The 25,502-nt window shown below is 41.5% G+C and overlaps 1 protein-coding gene across 7 annotated transcripts in view; it reads left to right on the top strand.

Annotated features, from left to right (window-relative positions):
- Positions 1 to 12,489, top strand: part of KLF12 (KLF transcription factor 12) — a 250,481-nt gene extending 237,992 nt beyond the window's left edge. For all 7 annotated transcript variants that reach the window (XM_068676129.1, XM_068676166.1, XM_068676122.1 and 4 more), the window contains one exon: positions 4,809 to 12,489. In XM_068676129.1, the coding sequence (XP_068532230.1) occupies positions 4,809 to 4,990 (182 nt within the window). In that variant the 3' untranslated portion in view covers positions 4,991 to 12,489. The remainder of the gene's footprint in view (positions 1 to 4,808) is intronic.
- The last annotated feature ends 13,013 nt before the right edge of the window (positions 12,490 to 25,502 follow it).

Raw genomic sequence — 25,502 nt, 5'->3', positions numbered from 1 at the left:
ACTTGTAATAACAGAAGAGAGTTTGTCAGAGATAAAAGTGGGTTTACAACTACATCACTGGGATGATTTCTGTCCTGGTAGCAGACAGAGTTACCTCATCATTACTCAATGGCATAGTTGCCAAAAGCCTGCTAAACTGATGAATAAAAGTAACTTTAATAATACACAAATGAAAGGGACTGCAAGCGCCTGGGGAGTACTGCAGAGTATCTGCAATTGCAGCCCATAAAGTTTCTTGCCTAGGGAATATAAGCCCAGCTCTGTTACATGGGGCATTCACCCTGCTGACAGACCACCCCCTAACTCTTTACTTAGGGCTTTGGTTGCAGCTTCCCTTGAAGCAATGAACATCAAATACTGTGATACCAGCTAGTTGATGGGCTAGTTGAGAGAGAAATTGCTGAGGAGCGTAGTGCATCGGAAATTGCAGTGTAGAGCAGACCATGCTCCCTTCATCTCTTGCATCTCATGGTCTCTTGCTGGTACCAACATACAACATTTCTTCTTTGGAGTATGTGAATATCACTGGGTTGTAAAGTAGAAGTTTGAAGGAGATTTATTTCCATGGGTGAATGATCTTCCGGATATGGGAAGACAGCTGTTGGGCTGTGGGGAAGGTGGAAAATTTTTGAAAGATTGACTAAATAATGGTTGTTATTCGGCATTATTAATTCATTATTTGCTCGAGTTTAGGGAGATTTAATGAGTAACCGTTGTAACTATGTTCTTAAGTGCTTAAGTGAGAGGAGTCATGGTAGTGTAGGAAAATGAATATGGTAAAAGTAATTAAACTAATTCAGATTGTGGCATCTGGATTAGAAAAGGCAATGTTTTGGAGGGCACTTAGAAGCAGATGTTTTGTTAATAGAAGATTAAAAAATGACTAGTTCCATTTGGGGCATTGAGTCATGCCTTTAAAACTTTCTAATTAACTTCCCCAAACAATAGAAAATACTCATTTTCTACGGGGAACTGCCTAAAAGAGCCTTCTCATGCTCCTGGGTCCCACTTGATTTGTGTAAATGACTGTCATGGTATACTGTTTACTGTCTATGTATTGCAGAGCTGCAGAATACCATCAGAATAAAGTTTCTCTGTGTTTCAGAATCTTTTTGTCAGCGTTTGGGGCAAAGTAATTGAGCTTTCAAAGACAGCTGGGAAAGTAGAGGATCAGCTCTCGTGAATACGTTCACAGCTTCAGGCTTTTATTTTTAAAAAAGGTACCTTATATAAGTCTAAAACCTTACAGATTCAGAAAATTAAACTGTCTAATGGTCTTTCTTCTTTTTTTTCCAGTTTTCTTTTCCTCCCTGTGTTAATTACTGCAACTTCTTAGTCTCTTTCTGCAGCTCTCCTTCCTACCATTTTCCAAAGCCTGTCTGCTGTTTTGATTTCCTCCTCCATTTCCATTTCTCCACTACAAAATTAATTCTGTTCTAACTGAAACCAGGACACCTGGGCAGAGCTCACACTGCCTGCCTTTGCTCTGTAGAGCTGAATGAGCATTTGAGAGCCTTGGTGCATGGCAGTAACTCTGAGGTCCATGCTCTGGCATCTGCTGAGCCATTGAGGGAGCTGAAGAAAAAGACGTACTTTGAACCCAAGAGTGTCTTAGGCACTTAAGCTCAAGTGCTTGCACAAAGGCAGAAGTGTCTGAGTTGAGTGTTTGACTTCAACTCCACTGCAATCCAGACTTGAAATGGTGATATATATATATGTGTCACTCCTCTGTTCTGGAGGGCTGTAGTCCACCTGTGGGCCTGGGAGTGCACCCAGCATTGGCCAGAGCCACCAAAGCCCCACAGATCAGTAAGCACTGGGGACAGTTTACTCCAATTAACTAGCTAGGTTTGTCCACTGCCTTGATCACCATTTTCTGGGCTGCCCTGTGAGGTCCCGTTTTTCTGTTGATTGTACTGTGAATTTCAGCTGTGAGTGTTCAAGTTCATCAGCCAAAGCTGGAGTGGGAAATCTGGCACCAGATTCCCATCCTCTGACAGATCTGCTCCCAATGACCCTTTCTTATGCTTTGAACTCTTGCACCTTCTGTTTTTTACTGAAGTTCTTGAGGAATCAGTGGTTAGCCTTCATTCTGGGGATGTTACCAAGCAGAGGCTCATATATTAACACAGTTAATATAGTATTGCCTATGAATAAGAACTTTTTGTTCTGATGACAGGCCATCCACAGATAATGTGAGTGTTTAATAGAAAATATTATTATTCTTTTCCTAAAAATAAGGTTTGCCTAAAATGTTATTGATTAATCTGTAAGGAAAATCATATCTTTGATGGTCTCTTTTACAATGCCTTTTTCAAGATGTATATTACTGAATGTCTTTAGAGTAATGCTGCTCTGTCTTGCTTTTTTTTTTCTTTTTATGCTATAAACACTTATTTAATTGAAAATAATGAAAGGTCTTCTTAGGTTGAGCTTGTAAGAGATATTTTCCTTCAGTGGTGTAAATAGCGTGAGAGGAATGTGGTTAGTCCTGTCTCTTTCACATAGCTGTGTAGGGGCTGGGTGAGCACGGCTCATTGAGGAGAAGGGCTGGAAGCAACACCTGGGAACTTCAGCTGAGTGGCCAATGCTCACGTCTTTCTGCCAGCTGGCTCTTGTTTCTTACCCAAAGTGATACTGTGTTAAAGGAAGAACAAACTATTTCTGGTATTTCTCTTTCATCTTCCATTCCTTCCCGCATCGAGTTCTCCATTGGCATTCTACCATGGGATAGAAGATCTGGGACTTTCTGTGCCAAAGTGGCCATAGCAGGGAAGGATCATGGGGTAAGGAGAGACACAGGTTCACAGAGCCTTTTCAGTAAGGACCCAAACCATGGGAAATACCTCCCTGCTTTGTTCTGGAGGTCTCTGTGGTCAAAGAAACCAACAGAGGCCGGACCAGGCATTGAAAGAAGAGTGCCCAAAAGTATGCTGAAGCTGGAAGCGGCAAGTGCTCCACTTGCAGACCGTCCACACAGTGTGATGGGACCACGGGGGCAGACCTGCCCAGTCAGATGGCAGGACTTACATGTATATTTGTACAGTGTTCCACACCAGCTGATTGCAGCAAGGGCACGTATGCAAGGCAGTTCAGTGACAAATCCAAGCCCATTTTGCAGCGCTTTGTCCTTGGCAAGAGCACGTGCCCTGCCATTTGCTGCACCGCCGTGGCCGCCTGGGCACAGCGGGTGCTGCTCAGCTGGGGGCTGTAAAATCAGCTGGGCGACCTGGCTGCCAGTGCAGAGCTCCAGCTGCAGGCTTGGCAAGTCCAGCCTGTCAGCCCGGAGCCTGGATAGCTGGGCTCTCCCCACTGAAACTGTTTCCCACCCCCATCCGACATCAAAACTGCAGCACAGCCCAGATGGTGCACACGATTTGAGCCCCAGCGAGCTCAAATGCTGCCGACAGCCCCACCATGTGCCTGTACAGCATCTGACTTCCTTACAGAGACACCCGTGGCCATTTCAGCTGGACTTCTCGGGGCTGTTTGAACTTGGCGGTGATTTTCTTTTGAAACTCCAGGCGCTCGGCAAAACATTTACTGACTTTCGAAGAGACACGGGGAGGGAGGTGCTGCCTGCAACAAAGCAAATGTTGTATCTCTGGTTTGTGTAATTGGAAAGGTATCTCACGAGCTGCTCATGATTCATACATGATAACATATAACCGAGGAACGACTTGTGTCCGACGCAGGGAACAGTATTTGCAGAGATGCTCTTGTGTTGTCCTGCTTGTGGTTAGCTGGTTCAGGAAGGGGAGGTTAAAAAATCACTTTTGACACACCAGAGGAACATGCACGCAGACCTCACACAGTTTCCCTTCCTCAGTTTTGAAGCACGCTCAACTGTAGGATCAAGGTAACTCCCAAGAGCGTTTAACATGTAGACATTAAAGAGTGGTGATAGAAATCCCAAACAAGTACAGCCTTCAAAGGTGGCAAAAATGGGATTTTGTAGCAATTTCTTTTATTAAAGCACAAAGTCTAGATCAGCCATATTAATCTTCTCCTGTGACACAATATGACACAGAACCTGGGGCATGCATCATGTTTAACATCAGACAAAAAGTAGGGGGGTGGAATTTTCCAAAACTGCTCTTATCCCAAGTCTGGTCTCATTGAGGTAAATCATTTTTTTGTCAATAGCTGTGTGCAAGTTCCATGGCTAAGTACTTTTAAAAATCATAGACCATTCCTGGTAACTTCTTACAGGCAAAATTAATTTTACTGAACATGAGTAAGTGCAATAAATAAAGAGGACACTTTGCAGATTGAATTTTTATGTTTCCTTGGGAAATCATACTTCATTTTTACCAGCTTGCTAAGAAACATCCTGCAGTGTTGTTTATACGAATAATTAGAAACCTTCATAAACTTCCTATAAATAATTGGAAGTCCTTGGCACCCTGTGATAAATTGCTGAAAAATAGGGCAGGCTGGCCGTTTTGGGAGAAAGTACAGCTTGTTGGGATGAGGCTAGCAAACTTGTACAGTAATCATGGGAATAATTACACAGCCCTTTGTCCTCATGTTAATCCCTGCATCACCCCTGCAAGGTAGGATCTATACTGTTGCCTTAATCCTGTTGATTTTCTTAGTCATGTGAATGCCACAGGAATGATAAATCTCGAGGCCCTTTCCTTATATTCAGCAGATTCGGTTCGTAGTAATTGTGTAATTTGGCCTAAAGAAACCCCTAGGCAGTGGGTGTTCATGGGAAGCGTACAGAGGGGGTTGCAGGGATTAAGAGCAAGGAGGTGAAAGTCACCACCTGTTTCCCCCCCACCCCTTTCTTTTGTCTCTGCCAGGAGAAAAACCCTACAAATGTACCTGGGAAGGCTGCACCTGGAAGTTTGCTCGCTCCGACGAACTGACGAGGCATTACCGCAAGCACACGGGAGTGAAGCCATTCAAGTGTGCAGACTGTGACCGCAGCTTTTCCCGCTCAGATCACTTGGCGCTCCACCGCCGCAGGCACATGCTGGTTTGAGAAACGCTACCTGTTCCAGCCGAGCTTAAGAGCTGGGTCTCTTAACTACCCGGAGTGAATTCAGCAGGGCTGAATCCCCTTCTACAGTGTTAACAGGCAGGGCTGTCCCTGCCGTCTGTAACAAAAAAAAAATAATTAAAAAAAAAAAAAGCAGGAAAAGAAGTGCCACTCTTCTCCTCGCCATCTGAAGTTAACCCCGTCTGCCCCTCAGCATGGTTACACCCCAAAAGTGTCATCACAATCACCTGGGAAATAGCAGCCGAAATGCTACAGGAATGGGCATTATTTTACATGCTGCGTCCTTTGAAAAAAATGTTTATAGCTTGTATGTTTTCTTAGCTGTCGGACATTTTGTTCCTGAAAAATCACTGCTGATTGGAGGATCAGATGCCACAAACCGATGATGATGATGAGAGCAAGACCGGTAGACCTTTATTATCCCATCTTTTCCCCTTGTTTCGAATACCACCTGGCCAGTGTCAGCCTCACGCCCGAGCTGTGCTACAGATGAGCTGTGTGGGAGTAGGCAAGAAGATCCTGCTGGAGAGGTCCCACCGTCAGAGCCGAAGGGTTGCTGGAGCAGACTTTTGCAATAACAATGGTGGCATTTTAATGTTGTACCACAAGTTGTCATTATGCTATTGAGGACACCAGCCATTTAACCTTTTTCTTTTATCCTTTTTTTTTTTCCTTTCTTTTTCTTTTGTTGTTTTGAAGTCTGTAAAATAAAAAAGGGGCAGCAGCATTTCTGCTGAAAGTACAATATTAAGTATCTGTATTTTACCATGGACTTATTTAGAACCATTTCCTGATTTGTATAGAAAAAGCCGATCTGAAAACTACTACCCCGTTCTCAAAGTGCAGTTTTCTTTCATGCAGGTATCCTCTTCCCCGTGACCAGTGTTTGAATGCAAGGAAGTAGTCAGATCTTACGCTTGCTGGCTGGTACCAAGGTTAGGGGTGTAGCCATCCGTGGAATGGAATTGAATGTACCCACAAAACAAAACAGAAGAAAGGGCTGCGTCTCTTGCAGAGAAAAAGCAATAATGAGTAAAATGGTTCTCAAAACAATAATGCACTCCACACCAACAAAAGGCAGGGATGGAGAATAGCATGTAAGACCATTTAAGTCAATCTTTCTGATGGTTTCACTGATCTGCTAGGTACCACAATTAAGTACATTCATTTCCTTCAACATAAAACTTATTTGTGTCTGGAAAGCAAGACAGATAAAGGAAAGATCTGAGCGTTGAGGAGTCAGTGGATGAACTGTAAGTAGGAAGGAGAAATGGTTCTGGAATGGTGCTCTGCAAGACATTATGTTTCTCCCTGGGAATTAGGGAATAACTAGATTTTGCCAGCTGTCTGTTATGATACAAATGGCCCTTTATATGGGTAGCAGTGGCTGCCTCTGCTGGGATTTTCAATCCAAGACTTTTCAGATTAAATAAAAGGAAATTCTTGATCATTCCCATACAGCCCTATCATTGTGAATCAATTTATATTAATTACATTATGGTGGAAAGAGAGAAACTCTTAGTCATCAGTTGTTCGTGAAAACAGAATAGTATTTTTCTGTTTTCCTTCCTCACAAGGATCTGCCTATTCAGCTAAATGTGACAAAGAAGAGACTTGGCAAGATTTTTAAGTGTTGAGACTTTTATAGCTTAGAGATAAAAGATGTATACATAAAGGTCTTTTGCAATGCATTTAATTATGAATATTTGGTTCCAGGAATTGCACAGATTAAACTTGTGATGCCACTTGTTCATTTTTAAATGTTTGATCAGTCTGAATTCATTTCTGATTCCTGAAGTAATGGTTGTAATGTTGGTGGGGGTTCAGAAATCAAGATAAGCTTTAAAAAAAAAGCAGCACAGAGTACCCACACAAATACTGAAAGCAATTACAGTTAATTGAGGATTAATAAGACTGGGATAATACTTTCTAACAGCATTTAGAGGCTCTGGAGTATGATTGTCTTTAAATACAGTATAAATGTTCCCCAATAATGGATAATTTATCAGCTCCTTTAAAGAACTTCAGTACTGTTAAAATTCAGTTTGCCCTCTGCTGACTGGTCAACATAGAACCCAGGACAAATTATCAGCAGTCATAGCAGGAAAAATGCCTCTCCCATTTCCCACTGACCACGCTGGTAATCTTCCACAAAATTTGGCTGTGTTTTAGTACCCAGCTCAGAGTTAGTATTCAAGCAACAACACCAAGTGTCGATGCAGTTTTAAAACGGCTGAAACAAATAGGGGCTTTTTGATAGCCCATAAGGCATCGTGGAGCAACAGAACTGGGTTTTTACCAACAGTGTTACTTACTTAAAAAACGGATTGTCAGCGTTGTGCCTGAGGTGGTTCATGGACTGCATTCGAGGTCTACTTTTTTGTGCTTCAGTGTCATTCCCTCTAAATGAATCAGTAATTCTCAACGTTTTGGGAAAGAATTCAGGTCAGGTACAAGTCAATTTATAGAATTATTTTCTCGCCTGAGAACATTTTAACTACCAAGAACTTGAATAGCAGCAGAATCTGTGATTTTCCCCTCATAGAAAATGAAATTTATTGAACAAGAATCTATTAAGGCTGTTCTGTTAGCATTCAAGAGAAGCAGTGAGAGGCATCATCTCTGATGTTGTTCACAAGGGCTGAATGTAACAGGGAGGGACCAATGTCTTCTTCACGCTTCCTCTGTAGTCAATGGTGAGAAAAGAGCAATCGAGAGACTCTAAATTTCAGTGTGCAGCTTTGAACTGTCCTGTGCTGACTGCACAGAGAAACCCGAGGAGGTTCGTTTCCCAAGGCAGAAGTTGCTCTTTGTGAACGCCTTGTCTTTCAGCCGGTTCCCTGTTACTTTATACATACGAAACACAACAGAAAGAGGGTCTGGTTTTATTCAAGGAACCCCAAAGTGACAAGGGGGTAAAGCAGAGCTCGAGTTGAGGGTCACAGGCTCAGAGCATGCCAATGGGAACAGAATGAAGCTAAAAGATAGAGCAGTGCACACTAAATTTCCTTAATTAACAAGCAAAAATGGATACTTGGCCTTCCTAGCAGACGTGTACGAGCTTTTTATGCTGCCCTACAACCCTACCTCTAGACACCTTGGCCAACCAGCAGCAGTCTACCACTGGGTTTCAAGTAGCCAGTATGATCCTTGGCAAGTGTCTCTTTTGTATCAGAGCCCTCAGGCTTTGGCCCGAGATATTTTTTGAGGATATTCTCAGTTTTGGTTTCCCCCTTCAGAAGTATTTTAAGAGAAATTACTTGATGGGAGGAGGGTGTTCGGGCGTGGATCTGATGTCTCCCAGTTTCTCAGGGTGTTCTTCCACCAGTGGCTGTGGTCCAGGCCCGCCAAATTTTGGTGCTTGTGCAGAGGTTGAGGGTGGTTACTCCATGGCATTTTCCTCAAAAATCCCGGTGTCCCACTGCCGTGCCGCAACATTGCATAGCTGTGGTGAAGGCTTACATCATGTGTGGCACGCAGAAATACCAGATCTCCTCTTGGCAGTGCACCGTATGTCCATCTGAATGGAGCAGTTGGGAAATACAAATATATACGGTGTCCCCATTCTTTCAGAAAAAGATTTATGCTTTTCGGTGTGAGCAAAGGACAGGTAATACCCACTGTGGACATTACAGCTCAGCCCCTTTGGGAGACTGCCACAAAGTGTCAGATTTCAGGTGTTTTCAAAAGGATCCAGTGGATTTGTCAGGAAATCTCAGTAGCCAGCATTATATGAAAATGTAACGAGCAAGCAGCTTTGATACAGAAATTTTTAAATTTTAAATTGTCATTATATTTTGAGCACCTGTTTTATTCAGTACTGTAAAATTGGCTCATTGCAACAGCAATTTATACTGGGGATGAAGATGCAGTATTCCTTATTCTCTATCATGCTTACACAATTAATGAAATAGATTTAGACTGACGTGTATATATGATTATTTGCTGGAGTAATGTATAACAAAATTAACAGTGTTAAAAATGACATCAGTGATGTTGATGTTTGGGGTAAATTCACAGTGCAGAGCATGGACAAATAGCTGGACAACCTTTCTCCCCTTTAATAATGGGAATAGCAGTGATCATAAGTCTCGTTTTCCATTAGCCACATTGAAAATGTATTCTAGTTGCCATTTATAAATTTATCTTCTGATAATAAATGCTGTTTAATGGAAAAAATCTCTTTCTCTTTTATTGAAGGTGGTTGCCTCAAACCAGAGTAAGTTTCACTGTTAATACCTTGCTTATTTTTTTAGTTTGAGCTTTGGTTTGGAAAGGTCAGTGTGAGAAACTGCATCTTCCAGAGCAGACGTGCCTAAGGATGGTTCAGGAAATCTGCCCTCCTCCTACATGCTCACCCATACGCCCATGCATGTAAGTGCCAGCACTTCCACATGCCTCCTCCCATGTGTGGATACATAAACAAGCAAGTTCATAAAAACAAAGATGAAGAATTGGAAATAAATACTGTAAAAGGAAATACTACCTTCTTAAGAAACCAGCTTGTATTACTGTATTATGCCTTTGCCTGTGATTTATAACTGGAGAAGCACACAAAGAAATTTAAAGAGGATTGTTATATTTTCACAGTTTCATGGTAGCATTACGGTTGCTGTGTAATATGCTTATTAAAGTCATGCCCATTGGTCATTTAAAAATGCTTCAATTCTGATCAATTGCAGCAGTAAATCAGTTTTTAGTAAAAAAAAAAAAAAAAAAAAGGTAACTATAAGGATACTGCATCTTTAGAAATTTAAATACATTGAAAGTATTTTACTATACTTGCAACAGTTTAATTATTCTGTAATATATGTGATAGTGGAAAAGTATTTTAAAACTCACAATTTTTCATGGGGTGTAAATAGGTTAAATGAAGTACATTAAGAAAAAAAAAAAAAAAAAAAAAAAAAAGAAACTTTGGTTTTCATCATCAAAAAAGCGTTAAATAATGCCCTGCAAAGCTTAAACAGAAAATGTTAAGAAGTAGATGATTCCATTTTGGAGAGTGTGTTTTCTCTGCAAGACAGAATGGACACTTCTTTGCTGTTTTGCAGATGGCATGCGATATAGTGAAGTCATATTGTGTCCTTTAATGTCAAATAAGTCAACACTCAGAATGTCTTTGACTGAATAAATGAAAAAAAAAATGCTTAAAATGAAAACCATATGAAAAGCTTTTTTTTTTTTTTTTTTTTTTTTTCTGGCAATTTACAGTGAATGGCAGATACAGTAACAGCAAACTCTCATTTGATTTTATTTGTTCTTGTATTTCCCTGACAACAATGCATCTCGAATAAAGGTTGCAGAGCTGAAATAAGCAGCTGCTCTTTGCCAGTTCCAGGGGAGTTCAATCTTCTAGGTGCAGCAGCATGTCAACAAAACCAGTGGTAGAGGGACAGCTGTGACATTTAAAATGCACATGCACTTCAGCAAGATAGCCTAATATCTATTTTAAAGGATGAAACAAAAACTGAAAGTGCCTGTTATTAGAACTGATGGGATGTTCCTATACTTTTACACAGCAATAATTTACAGGATTCTGTCAACAATAAGATTAAAATAAAATTGTACTCTGAGAACAATAATGCAGCACAGAAGCAAACACAAAGTGCCATTTCTATTTTCACATATTGAGATATTTTGTTAGAAGTTTTAGTTATTTTCTCAAATAACGTCTGTCATATACTCGTGAGATGAGAACGGGTCTTAGTTTACAAATTACTCATATCCATATGGATTCTAAGTAGGTGTAAATGGAGTTGATTGTGTTTTATGGCATTTCTTCCTAATTTATGTCTGATATGCCCATATATCCAGGGTATTCTGTAGTAAAATATTCCAAAAACCAGCAATTAGCCCAATGGAGCTTTTTTAGGGTACACACTAGAACAGGGATTCTCTTGAAAAATCCTTTGCATTGAACTCTGGAGCTGAGTTCATCTAATGTCTCCTTTCTATTCTTCGTGTAACACTGGTATTTAATACCATCTTTGAACTGATTGACTCCAAGAGTGGAAAAAATATATCACTTTATATATTATTATTATTTTAGGGGCAAAGGAATGAAAAAAGTGGGAACTCTTAGTCTAGAGACTATCTGAATAACAACCAAGAAGCTGATATTACTGGAGTGGATGAAGGGTTTTGTTTTTAATATTAAGTGGCCTAAACAATTGCACCCATAGACTGATCGCACTAGAAAATGGGCAGATCTGTCTCTTCCTGTCCTTGTTTCTCATTTATTATTATTTTTAATCTAATAGTTTTCTGTCAAAAAAATAAAAAATTACTGACGCTAATGAAGTCTTAAAAAAGTGGTGTAATGCCATCCCTCATGCTTCTTCTGTTCCTAAAAATGAATTTATTGGAGATGAAAATGTAACTGGTTGTCCTAATGCCTTTGCCAAGAACGATTGCTTTCTGTTCTCTAAATTTGTACCCACCATTTATCTGTGCAGAATTTTGTACTCGGGCAGTTCCACATTTTACCCAGATTTTGCTACCCTCAGTGGATTTCTGTTTGAATGGATTTTCATTTTTATTCACCAAGGCAGGATTGCATGTGCACAAAGATGCTCACGTATGGAAGACAGCAGAGGTACAAAATAAAAGCATGTGGACGTGCGTGTAAAAACTAGACACTGATGCATGCCAGTTAATCATGTGAGAAGACCACTAGTTTAGTAACAACTTATTTTTAAATCTGTTAGACATCAGTGGAAATAATCCCATCAGAACATGCATATACTTATTCTGTCATCCTGAACTTAATCTCCAAATATTAAGCACATAAAAGAGCTCAATTCACGCTAGGGATTTGAGGAGAGCACCAGGGAATGTGTCATCAGAAGGACAAAGGAAACGTGAGTTTCTTATACCTGAGCTGTTTGTTGGAGAGGAAGGCTTGGTCCTTTGTTCTGCAACTTTGAGCTGCAGTGCTCCGAGGAGACACCCCTAGAAATGCACGGTGGTGGGAGTTTGGCTGACTCCAGCACTAGGTGTGTGAGTTCTTGCGTAGGAAGGGGCATCTGGTCTTCACCATCATGAAATGAGCCAGGCTTCTGGGGTTTCCTTCTGAAAAAATAAACACAGAGGGGTTTTGTTGTTGTTGATCGGGGGTTGATTTTGTTTGGTTGTTTTGTTTTGTTTTGTTGATTTCCCAACATACCTCTATAGCAGCTTGTGCTTACAGACTTTAAATTATGAAATAAACTGAGTTGTCTTTGGAGTGATTTGTAGATTATTCAGTAAACAATCATTCAGTCCTCCAGACAAGCAAAACTGTGAATGCAAATTTTAGCTATTATGAAAATAAGAACAGCAAAAGTTATTTGGGGTCCTCTTGTCCATATGTGTGACCTGCAACGTTCCCCCCGGCTCATTCTGAGAAATGTCAATGAGCCAAGGTGCTGTCAGTTAGAAAACATGCATGGTGGTCCATTCACTTGCTAAGCCTTGTTTTATGCTGCTAGCTCTGCATTTGGAAAACAAGAGTTTGGTGTCTGGTAGGAGACACACTCAAATAGGTAAAAGCTTTGATGGACTGCCATAAGCAAGAACCACGTAGCACAGACATGGGTTCAGATGCTGCTTTTTTCCCTGTTCTTGCCTTTCTACATGTAAAGAGTTTCTTTGGAAATATAGTGTGAGCCACAATATTCACAAACAAACAAAATTATTTCAAAATTCAGAATTTATGTTCTCATTTCTGGCTTCAAACTATTTTTCAATGCTATGTTTGCATCTTGTTTTTCATTAAACAAGAAAAAAAAAAAAGAAAAAAAAAAAAGAAAACCACCACAGTATATTTTTCCCTATTGTCCTATACATTGCTTCCTTGGTAATGTAATTTCTCCATTGAACACCTACACAGTATGCTCTCTTGACCTGCTTTGTCCCCAAGAAGTTATATATCCCATTTGCACTTACAGCAGAATATACACGGAGATAGTAATGAATTACTTAAGTTTCATGCACCACCAGCCTTAAGACCTTCAACCCACACACACAGACATGCATTCATACACTTCAAGTGAACAAGAGATTTGGACACTGCTATCAACATGTGGGGTCAAAAATACCATTAATTTGGAAAGTTTCTTTCAGCTGCGTTTAGGAAGAAACAACAGAATAATGAAAAATACCATTCTTGGCCAAGTCACTTATGGATGAAGCAAATTCCCCTATGGCATTAGTTGAATGAAATCCGAAGGATGGGGCTGCGTTTGGCCTCCAACTGTTCCTTCTAATCAGGTCGTTAGAGCTGTATGTACCAATGAGTGTTCATTTGATCCTCCTGTGTAAAAATACAAAAACATCCCGTAGTTTATAAAGCGATTAATTTGGGACCGAAGCTTCACAACAATGGAATTAGTATGTATGGAACCTCTTTCTTTTTCCTACGATAAGATGCAAAAGGGAGGGTCATTATCAGTAACCCCATAGAGATAATAGTGTCGATAGAAGCCCTGTACTTCAAAGGAATAAAAATACCAGTGCTAGCAAGCAAGCAAGCAGTAGTTTCTCGTCTTTTCTTTTGCCTTTTCAAAAGATTTTCCATGCAAAAATTACTTTTCTTCAACAATAATAAAAGTAATCATCTGAAGATCTAATTTCCCAATAGTTTCCTCTGCATTTATATGCTATGTAGTGTTTAGACAACACCTATGTTATAAGTTTATTAATATTATGTAAGTGTTGTTCTTGTATTTATGTATAGTGTATGTATTGTAAATATACTCAGAGCTTTTTTTCCTCTTACTGTAAAATGGTGATTTTTTTGCCCTATGATAATGTAAAGGGAATCCCCTAATGAAATTCTGTCAGAGGATGATTATTCCAGTCTATTCTCAAAGATCTAAATGAACAAGTGTTATCGTTTTTAATGGTGTCTCAGACATATTTTGTTGGTGCATTGCTTTTCTGTATTCAACTTTCCTATGAATTGAGCTGTGAATTGAAATAGAGTTTAAACCTTTAAATGTATGCATTTGTATAATTATCTGAATGGAGGCATGAAGGTTAAATAAAGCATTTTGTATGGAACAAACCCCCTAATTATTACTGTGGATGACTCAAACCTTCTGGAATACCCAGTTATTAACTTTTAAAATTAAACCTTTGTTTAAAAAAAAAAAAAAAAAAAAAAAAAAAAAAAAAAACTTTTCTCTAAACATATAGTGATTTTTTTTTTTAATTGAATGTTTTCTTAAGAAATGGATTTTACTTGCTTTTCTGACTTTTTAAAAGCCATCATATAGAGCACACATTCTTTCTCCTTTCTCTGTGTTTATGCATCTGTGGCAAAGCTGGAACAAATAAAATAGCACTGAGCAGTATAAACAAAAATGTCCTGGGATGATATAAAAATATTTTGCATTAGTATATAATCTGAGTTCGCTAAGTACTTTAAATTGGAATTGGATGTCTGTCTCTGCCTTTTTCTTTCCCTCTTCATTCCCTGTTTGCAGTGATACAATTAATGTACAGCACCCTTAAGATGCCCATGCAGCTGAGAGAGGATTCATTCCTTGTGTGCCTGTCAAGTGAAGAAACAGGTGAAGGAAGGCTTTGGTGAACTGGAAAAATCAGTTTTGTACTTTGTTGAATTTGGGTGCTACTCGTGTTGGCTCCTAGGGATGTTTTGAGACCCATGGGCTCCTCTGGGCATCTGTGGAACAGTTCCTTGTATGTTTGAGGCAGTATTCAGGATAGCTGTGGAGACCAAGGCAGAGGCTTTGAGCTGCACTTTGCCCTTAATGGTGAAATTTCTCCTTAAATGTGAATTTTCCATTTCCCTTGCAGTTCCATTCACTTGCTTTTAGCCGATACGATCATTTATCTAATAAAAACCATAATGTTACATGGTTACAGGCAGAGAAACAAGTAAACAGAGTGATTTGATTTGGAGACCTCTGAGCCTTATCAAGAGATGCGTCTAAACCAAAGCCGTGCTAGAACAGATCTTGAATCTGTCAAAGCACTGATTAATTTAAACATCAGATAGTCCTACTAGTCTTTCCAAGGTACTTTTGCTCGCCACACAATAAGTTGTTTGTTCTTACTCAGTGTCCTGCTTGTGTTTCATACCGTTTTTTCTCCCAGCAGTGCCATAAGTGTAAAGCACATCACTGCCTGTTTAGTCTGACTTCTCCAGTGAACGCCCACACTGTCCACTGCTCTGACCCGTGGCCTGTTCCTGAAAAGTTATTTCTTCCACTTGCACAAACAATGGCTCAATTGTCATCTAATCCACACACGGCTCCGCCACCCCCCACCTCTTTTTTGTTGTTGTTTGGAGTGGAAAGGCAGCGTGTGCTGGTCTGTACACAGCACGCAGCACGTTCGGCTCACTGTGACTGTGATGAGGAGTGGCTGCTGGTAGCCACCTTCAACCCTGCACACTGAGTCACTGGGTCAGATAAGCATGGACCTCTCTGCTTGCGGAAATGATCACATCAGCAGTGGCCTTGAACCTTGGGAGCCTGCCTGCCTCCTGAAGGAGGCAGACTTTCACCCAGGCATTTACGATGTCATGCCTCCTCGCCAGCCTGCAATAGGGAAGCACATGGATGCAGGAGGTTTGGCCGAAAAAACTGTTCGCTATTCTCCAGCCTGATGCCCTGAGACCCAGTGGCATGAGGTTTTGGTTGCAAGTTGAAAGGGTGAGATTACGGGAGCCAGATTTTGGTGGTTGCTGAGAGTTTAGTCTTTCCCAAGAAGAGCCACCCCTATGGGATACGGCTCCTGGACATTAATGATCTCTATAGTGCAATGCCTGTGGTGCACGCTGTGGAAGCTTGTCCCTTATCAGCCTTCCCATCCTTGCAAATTAGACAGCTGCAGCCTTTTTACAGGTGAAGAAATAAAGGCAATCAAGTTGGAGTGTCTCAATGGTTGAGTAAGAAATGACAGACACAAAATCACAGGATCACAGCATGCCTGAGGCTGGCTGGGACTTCTGGAGCCCATCTGCTCCAACCCCTGCTCAAGCAAGGACACCCAGAGCAGGGTGCCCAGGACCTTGTCCAGGTAATTTTTGAAGATCTCCAAGGAGGAGACCCCACAGCCTCTCTGGGCAGCCTGTGCCAGAGCTTTGTCACCTGCACAGTACAGAAATGCTCCTGGTGTTCAGAATAACACCAGCTGCTTCAGGTCTCTACCCCCTTGCTTTAGCCATTAGGCAGAACTGTCTCCCTCATTAAGGTTTCAGCCCAGTGTGTAACTGGCCACTTTATTATTATTTTTTTTTTTTTTACTCATCGGTATTTTCCCTGAGAGGCCCTGAATAGCAGCAGTAGCCACTGCCCTTCCTGTTGAAGCATACTAACGAAGGCATTTACTGCCTCACATATTTGTCTTAGCAAAAATATATAGCCCATAATAACTCGGGCTGCCACTTATGGAGGAATGAATAACCAGATTTAGCCAGTAAGCTCAAATATGTCAATATATTTTATCCTTCGTGTTTTTGTTTATATCTTTGCACAACCTCTCTCACAGATGTACTGTGCCCTTTCCTGGTTATCTTACTCACTGGGGATATTGATCTATAAAATCTCCTTGTAAAATATCTCAAATGAATTCTTTTTGTCCTGGGGTGATTTCTCTATGCATGTATTTTTGGTCCTGTACAGAATATTAACAGACTGAAACTAACAATAAAGTCCAGAAACGACTGCAAAAGCAAACACTGAAACCAAGACACTTGCAAAGCTCTATAAATCTCCGCCGAGCTCAGGTTGCTGTTTAATCTTTATGTACAGGTACGTCTCAAGGTTATCTGCTCCTGTGGGGTTCACTGGAGGCTTTTGTGATTTGTCATCCGCTCAGCTTCTTATCAGTTGGAGGTATTTCCCCTTGTAACATTTATTATGGACTCCCCTCTGTGTTTCTTATGCATGCAATGTCGTGAAGGGATCCTGGTATGCAGTCTGCAAGGAATTACTAAATTTCCCTCTCTCATGTTCATCCGCATCACAAACATGACTCGCTCAGTGTAAGGCAGGCAGCACCGCTAGTGGGGGGACTGCCACTGCTCCCTGCTCTGAATGTGGAATGGAAGCAAGGCGACCTGCAGCTATGCTTTTCAGCCTCCTTCCAGCAGGCTTTAGCTGGAAAAGAAGTGTAGTTAAATACACCCACACTGAATATATAGAGAAAAGGAACTAGTGTGGATAGCAAAAATAAAATAGCCATTATAGCACCTTAGCTAACACACCGGTAGGTCACTCCCTTGGGTCTGATTTTCAGGTAGCAAGATCTTAACCCCCTCCACCAGCACTGGTGTGATCATCCTGCCGTGCCATTTCATTTTCACAGGGATGAATCCAGCCCTTGCTGGTTGCAACCACACATTGCCATGCCCAAGGAACCAGCAGATGCTGGAGAAGAGAGCTCCAAAGTTGCTTCATCTTTTTGACGATGAAGGAGCCCGCCTGTGTGTGGCCCAGGCAGGAACAGCAGCAGGTTTCCTGGGAAGCAGCTTCCTCTTCTGCCTCCAAAGCCTGGTGGAAACATGTCAGAGCCACTGAAAGACAGCGCTGGCTGCTGTGGGTAGCTGGATGCAACTGCTCCGCAGCTTTATCCAGCACATAAAGCTTCTGCAATTCCTGGTTTATTCTTAAGGACAGGCTATGCCTACACTGACGTCAGAGGTCTGGCTGGGAGCACACACAGGCATGCAAGTACAAATACATACATTTGGTATGTGTACACACACGCGCGCACACACACGCATGCATGGATATACTGAGTAGCTCCTTCCAAAGGTAGTTTTGGTACCTCTATAAACTCACACCTCTGAGCACAAGGAGCATTGCTGGAAATACCTTAGGACCTAGGTGTCCACATCTGTACAAAAAATGCATTGAAGTTTTGAAGAATTTTAAGATATTAGATCCACAAATCCAAGGGGAGGCAGCATATGCCTGTCCCCACACCTGAGCTGGTGCTTCATATCGTGCCCTGATGCCCTTGGTACTCTCCAGACCTGACCTATTCTCCTTTTCCCTGAAGGCATCACAAACCAAGCCAAACCCTGGACGGCATAGTCCATCTGGTAGGGGACATCCTACCACCCAAAGAGTGTCCCCGGGTCACCTGCATAGTCACCAGAACTCCACCATGACATGCAGGTATGAGCAGAGGCAGAGCCCTAGGGGACAGCAGGGACACCAAGCAGGTGGTTTGACCCAGCTGTACTTGGTGGCAAATCTCACACTCACGCTATTGTATGGGTTCACACGCAGGTAAGTGATGTGAATGGGGAGCTGGGGGGCTGCTCTCACACGGGGGAAGCTCAGGCTCTTCTCCCCTGCTCCACGTGGAGGTTTGGGGCCTGGCTCCCCCAGGACCAGCTGCAAGGAGCTGAAGGATCTTCGTGCACCATGGTAACAAAACCTGCAATTAGCTGAAATGAAACCGGTCTCCCTACATGCAAATTGTTAACATGGCTCTTTGAGTTGAATGGTAAAGTCTGCGATCTCTTTATGAGGCGTGCTACAAAAAGAAGAAGAAAAAAAAAATTAGAAAAGGCTGGCAGAGCATTTCTGCGAGGCTTTTTGGTTGTGTTTATTTATTTATTTACAGGCGATCATTTGTACCAGCTGGGGCTTTTCAGTTTAACTGAGAGTAAACTCTGAGCTTCCTAGGACTCTGTGGACATGCCAGGAAGGGAAGGAACACTGCAAAGGCTTTTAGAGCAAATGAAACAAAGGAGGAAAAGCAATTCACTGTGACAAGGCGGAGGGAGGAGAACACAGGGATGGGGCCATTCTCCTTCCTCGGAGTCTCTTTGTTTCCCGTTTTGTTTGACATTTGTAATCAAAGCCTCAGCACCTTTGCTTTAGTTATAATAACTTTGCTTTAGTTATTACATGAGCCTCTGCAGATGTACACACAACACAAGTTTTTAGCCTCTGGCACTGACCACTCCCCAGACAAGATGCTTGTTCCTGTACCACAGTACGTGTGATTCTGCAAGTTTCATTTATCACAAAGCAGCAGTACAGACACAAGAAAAGTACAGCGGGAGCCAGGGGCTCAAGATGAGGTTTGGCACACAGTACATCAACAGCAGAAAAGGCTTATTCCTTGAGCTTTCATCACTAACAACATCTGGGAAGATGAATGTAACTCAGTCATGGTTACTGCAAATTAAAATAAATGAATAACCTGCCAAATGTGGGACAGGAGTGCTACATTCATGGATTTTTTTTTATTATTATTATTATTTTTTGTGGGAAAATTAATGTGGCCCTTTGGGACTGTCAGCTTTAGTTTGATTCACATTGATGGCCTTGTACCTATAAACTTTAAGAAGGCTTCAGGACTCAAAATATTTTTCTTGACTATCCTAGCTGGGAGGTTATTAGTAGGAAGTTAAGAGGGCACTGCCAGCACTCTTGAGCTTCATGACCAGAAGTTAGTTCTCTAGCCATAACTTCATAACTTGCAGGTGAGTGGTGAATCCTACTAGATAGCCACTTACCAAAGACAGAGTGGAAGGTGGCACCTTGCTGTAGAAGTCAGTAAGGGTTTAATAAATGTAAGATTTGTTTTTTATTATTGTTTTTTTTCACCACCAGGAGAGGTGCAGTCTGGGTTGGTGGTCAAGGCTCCCCAGAGCCCAGTGTCACCCTTTTCCTAGAAGGAGAACCCATCAGGGAAGCCTGGAGCCGAGGTAGGGAGGGAGCTAGCCCTCATGCCTGATTCCTGAGATCAGGCGTACCACAGCATCACACAATCACAGAACCACAAAATGACTGAGGCTGTCAGGGACCTCTGGAGCCCATCTTGTCCAACTCCCCAGCTGAAGCAAGGCCACCCAGAGCAGGGTGCCCAGCACCATGTCCAGATGGCTTTTGAATATCTCCAAGGAAAGAGACTCCACCAACTCTCTGGGCAGCCTGTGCCAGTGCTCTGTCACCCGCACAGCAAAGGAGTGTTTCCTGACATCTCCAGGGAGTCCCTATTACTCATGACTGAAGGCTTATCCTTGCCACAAATCTACTCCAGAATTTGGTTTTATTTATGTATTTTTCCCCAGATGCAATTTACTTAAAATGCTAGATTTAGAGCTGTTTGGCTCACTTCATGCTGAAGCCAAAGACCATCAAACATTATTCCCCTAGCGTAATGTATGACACGTGCCTTAGGAGTACACGTTCCATGCTGACTGCAGTGGCATCTGCATGAGGCACTGCAACCTTAATTAAAGTTCAGAAAGGACCTGGATGGGAAGTGTTTAACAACTGTCGTGTAATATATTTAGTTATGATGATAATGATATGCTAGCTGTTGCTTTTACATGTGGGAGGAGCACAGGATGCAGAACTCAGGGTTTCTCGGCATCCTTTTGCAAACGGCTGCATTACTCACAACCACAAAAAGCACAACCGGATAATGCAAGTCACCGGTTCCTGCTGGGGGAAGCAAGGCTCACACTGTGCTTGTTATCCCAAGCTGGCCAGTTTTCTGGCCTTTGTGCAGGTCTGTTATGACAGAGATTCGGCAGGGTCTACTTGGGGTTGTCATCTTTGACTCTGGCACAGGGTGGGACAGGGGAACAAACAGAAAAGGGTGGTGGGGCTGCAGGGAGAAGAGAGGTAATGGCAGTATGCCAAGGTGGCAAGGCACCGGTAGCATGAACCAGGAACTAAGGCAGGACAGGTCAGGAAGTCAGGAAAAGGGCTGAAGGGACATAGGACAATATCAATAACCCTGGAGCTGAGATGAGAGTGAAGCTTTGCAAGCTTTGTAACAATTATTGATGCTGGTGTATTTCTTATCATTTAAAATATGGTTCTTTTGCCCCAAGATTCAAACCAAACAAATACAGAAAAAACGTATTTCAAAAACTGGTACAATATTATCTGAAGTGTCAGTTGTATCAGATTTTCTCCAGCTTCATAACAGAAAGAACCACCATTTTGCATCCAGTGTGAAAATCTAGGTCTTCCCATTCTTTTGTGGTATAAAAACAGTATTCCTAATCATAGCAGGCAAGACTGTGAGCCATGGGCCTGAAGTTTCAAGTAAACACCCTGTGAAGTAAATAATGGCAGTGACTTTTTTTTTTCCTGTTTATGACAGATTTCTCAAGAAAGCGGAAGTTTGGCTAACTCTTGAAAAGTATGTATGAAAGTTTTTTGAATTATTATTATTATTTTTTAATTGTGTGCAAGTCAGCTTTTAACTCAACCCATACATTTTTGACATTTCTAGTCAACTTTAAGGAAGTCCATTCTACACTTGTCTAGAGATACTGAGCATTTCTTGTATTCACTGTTGACAGAAATGATAGAAGTTGCCCAGTGTGTATTCATTAAAAATCTGTGAGGATTCATAGGGTCCAAAGAATCGATACAGACACATTAGGGATCTGAAAACCTTTATGGGCATATTAAGTATATATTAAAATCTCTCAAATGAATAAGCAGAGCTCAGTCAACAAACACATTTTTTAAAAGAAACTCTTTTGTGATGAAAAATCTGTTGATGAATGCTCATCTTAAATAGGAAGTGTAGATTATACAGTCTAATACAGGGAAAATAATATAAAAGTTTAAAAAACAGGATTAGTTTCCTACAGAATATAAAGAATTCTACAATCTTTGGTTCCTTCTTGGGCATCCTCTCTGCACATAAGGGACAAAGACACTGCACATTGAACCTGCAAGACTGAGCACTGTGTGCATCGTATTTTATCCTGTGTTTCCACGAGGAGGTACAGTTTTGTACATGTGAAAACATTAAAGCTTGTGACAAAAAGAAAAGCAGTGGCCCCCATTCTTGACTAGCATGAGCGTGAACTCTGGTGGACTTACTGTGTGTGCTTAATCACAACCCCAGTGACATGTCAGTGGTTTATGGACTGGAAAACAAAGTGATTAAGTTATTTTGGCATTGCATTTCTCACAACGAAAGAAAGTCTGAAGAAAGGGAGTTACAAAAATGTGTTTTACACTGGAGGCCCATTAGAGCTCTTTTGGTTGGAGAAACTGCTTTGCAGCCTCCACCTGCGTTATTGTGTGTGAGAGATTTGTTTTATGCTCTGTTCATCACAACAAACAGACCTCCCGAGTAGCAATGTGCATTCTTATATAAAAGATAATTTGGGGGCTCTGAAGACTCGAAACTCAAATTTGGTCATAATTATTAGAAGGTCACCTAGGAATTCTGGAGCAGTTTGTTTATCCTGATTCCAGTCTGCTAGGTCCAAGAAAATACACTTAATTCAATCCAGGTGACTCTCCATTAAATATAATCTTGTCTTAATTGGTGCCACCTTGACCTCTACTTGTGAAGTCTGTTTTGTGGTCTACAAGTCTAGCTTTAAGTGCTCAAACACACATTTTTCCATCTGATTCCCCATGATTTCATTATGACAACAACACACTTCATAGCAGGCACTATGCATAGCACACGCACCATGTGTGTGTGAAATGCACAGAAGATTTAGCAACAAGATCTTTGTTATGGATGGCAGTGGCTTTCTCAGACTACCAGCCACAATGGGCAATATAATTCACACCCAGAATAGTTATCACAGCCTTTAACAAGTCCAAGATCAAGAAATCAGTGATTGATTCAGAGCTACCACTCTCTGGGGCTGCCAGGTCCTGTTTCTATAGCCCATGGAGAGTAATGCCAATGTTAATTAGCCTGGCTAATTATCCACTGAGTGGACCTGGTGTGATGACTACTCACCATTTAAACACCCAAGTCTGGCAGGAACTGAAGTGAATGCTGCTCACTCTCCCCAGCAGAGAGGTCTCAGTGTTTCATTTAGGTGACCATGGAGCAGCCTGCACGCGCCCCTCGAGTTTCATTTTACATCCCTGCCAGTGTGCTTTCCTCCTTGAGGCGACTCTCTTGTCCTGGCAGCCCTGCAGCAGACCTGAGTTGGCTCAAGCCAGGCTGTTTCCAGAAGATCTCAACCTCTGTTAATTATTTCACACTTTAGCACTGCTCTAATGAGGGGAGTAACAGGAAGGTTGAGGTGCTTTTACAAAGTGGTGGGCTGAAGAGCATTAAGAACCGCAGTTCAAAGGAATGCATCAGATGCCCTCCTCTTGGCATCGGGGCTTTTAATCTGATCTGGCATTTCAAGCTGATGAAAAGATTGCACTGAATTTCCATTTCTGACAGTGGCAGAGAAACAGAAGCTCCATTATTTCACCAAAAGCCGCAGTTTCCATTCTGGGAAGGAATGCTGGAGTTAAGTAGCCCGTATTACAGGAGATAGCCAAAAGAGAGCTTGTCATGTTTGATCAATGGCTGTTGGTAGGAGATTTTCTGTGAAATGTGGTTTAAAAAAAAAAGGACCCAACCACTGACATATATTAATACACTAATGATATTAAACCTTGGCTCCAAGGCTGACTGCTGCTTCAGAGGACTTGAAAACCTGAATTTCTTGAATTATGTACCAAACCCTTGCCACCGATTCATCTGGTAACGTTTATGAACGTCATATCAATCCAGCTAAGAACAAAGTGGAAATGCTGACAGGTCCCAGCATGCCTGAAACAGATAGAAATTGGATAGAAATTCATGTAGAGTGGTTAAAACAGGTACGATCTGGATTGAGCTGTAGGTTGGAGTATCAAGTACTTTACGTGAGCAGGAGGTTTGATAGTTTCCAGGTAAATTACATGAAAATCAGTACTATTAACAAAACTACACCATATGGCATAGGGAAGCCAAGCACTGCTTGATTCAATGCACAAACATATTCATTGTCAAGATAACAGATAGTGTATTTTGTATGCAAAGTTTGAATAACATCTACATTTTGCACATTAAAAGGCAGATATTTTGTCTTTCTGTCAAAGCTGCAGCTAGGGGTGTCATGTGGTATTGTGAGACTCAGCCTTCATTTGAAAAGGGGGCAATAAATTATCATTTCTTGGAGCAGCAGAGAGAATTTAAAATTGGAATTGTCCAAGAACAGAGAAGGCAAAGAGAAGGAACACCTTTTTCCAACATTTTTATTTTTAAGCCAAGTCCAAGGTTTGAACACTACCATGAAGATTTTTGCAATGATTTTGATAATGATACCTGATACCTTGCACTAACCTGAGCAAATAATATCCTAACATACTTTATTACAAAAAAGAGTTGCATGTCACTACCCAAAAGCCGCATGCAGCTCCTGAAACAAAATCTGGAATCACTGGCTTTGCACTGGTTGTGTGAGATTCTGTATGTGCCACCTTAAGGCATATAAGTGGGATTTTATCCACCTAAATAGAGAAAAAAAAAAAAGACCTGAGTGTTGGAAATGGATGGTGAAAATTTTATCAGTGAAAACTGTTAAATCTACCTAAAAAGAGATTAAGAGAGATTGAAAGGTTGTGGAACAGAAGTCTGCTGAGCAATGATGGTGCAGAGGGCTGTGCTGGGGAGCCTGTGCTTTAGGGAGTATTTAAAGGAGTCAGTCTAGAGACCAATCAATGTTTTATGAGTGTGTGCTGTGATGTGACTTGAATTTCTTGATACCCAGCACCTCACCTGTGCCAGGCATCACTACATGACAAGCTTCTTCAGTCCCCCCATGACTGTCTCTGTTGGTGTAGGAGACCTAGGCCACCATTTCCCATGAGAGTGCTCTGACTAAACCCCAGAACCCATGTAGACATGCTGACCTCACCTGACTGCAACTCCAGAGTGTGGCAGCAGTACTAAATCAGGAGCTGGGGCCAGAGGACACCATGCATGCATCCTATTTGGAGAAAGGGTAGGAAGAAAGCTCACACAGGTGACAAGGGTCCTGTCTTGCTCCTTGCTCTGGTCCAGTCCAGCCACATAGCTACAAGTATGCCACGGTGACCCACAAGCTGCTCCAGAACTACTTCAGCTGAGCCGAAACAGTTAACAAACTGCTGCTGAATACCTCAAATGCATAGCTGTTTTTGTTTGTTTGTTTGTTTTACATTCCGCTGACCATGGTCTTCAAAGCATAGTATGAACACAGAAAAGGATCATTCATTATGTAGGTGTATGGTTGATTCCTTGCTTAAGTGATGAATTTCCAAAACAGTTGGAATTCACCTGGCTGGTGTTTTCTTTCATAGTAGATTTGGCTTCCATGGTACTATGCCAAGAAAGACATCTTTATTTGTGTCCTTAAATACCAGTGGTGTCAGCAAACTACTGGCAACAGCACATATAAGTGTCTTCATCAGAGCAAGGATTTATGATGTCACCACTAAATCCATCAAGGACATTACACCCTTATAATTCATAGCTGAGTCTTGTACACATGAAAGGGATGGCCTTGTGCCAGCTAACAAAGAATAATCTTATTACTTACCTCAGCCATGATAATTTGCTTAAATAATAAAAATATGCTGGTGCAACACGGAAAAATTAATGCACTGATAAACAAAGGAGAAAAGCAAGGAAGTAGTGAGCAGCATATTAAATACCCATCTTTTTGGCAACACCATTTTCAGTTTCTGTTATTCCAAGCTGATTGAAGCATTAG

This window comes from Anas acuta, chromosome 1, assembly GCF_963932015.1.
Source record: "Anas acuta chromosome 1, bAnaAcu1.1, whole genome shotgun sequence".
Lineage (NCBI taxonomy): Eukaryota > Metazoa > Chordata > Aves > Anseriformes > Anatidae > Anas > Anas acuta.
This window is presented reverse-complemented; position numbering and strand designations above follow the sequence as displayed.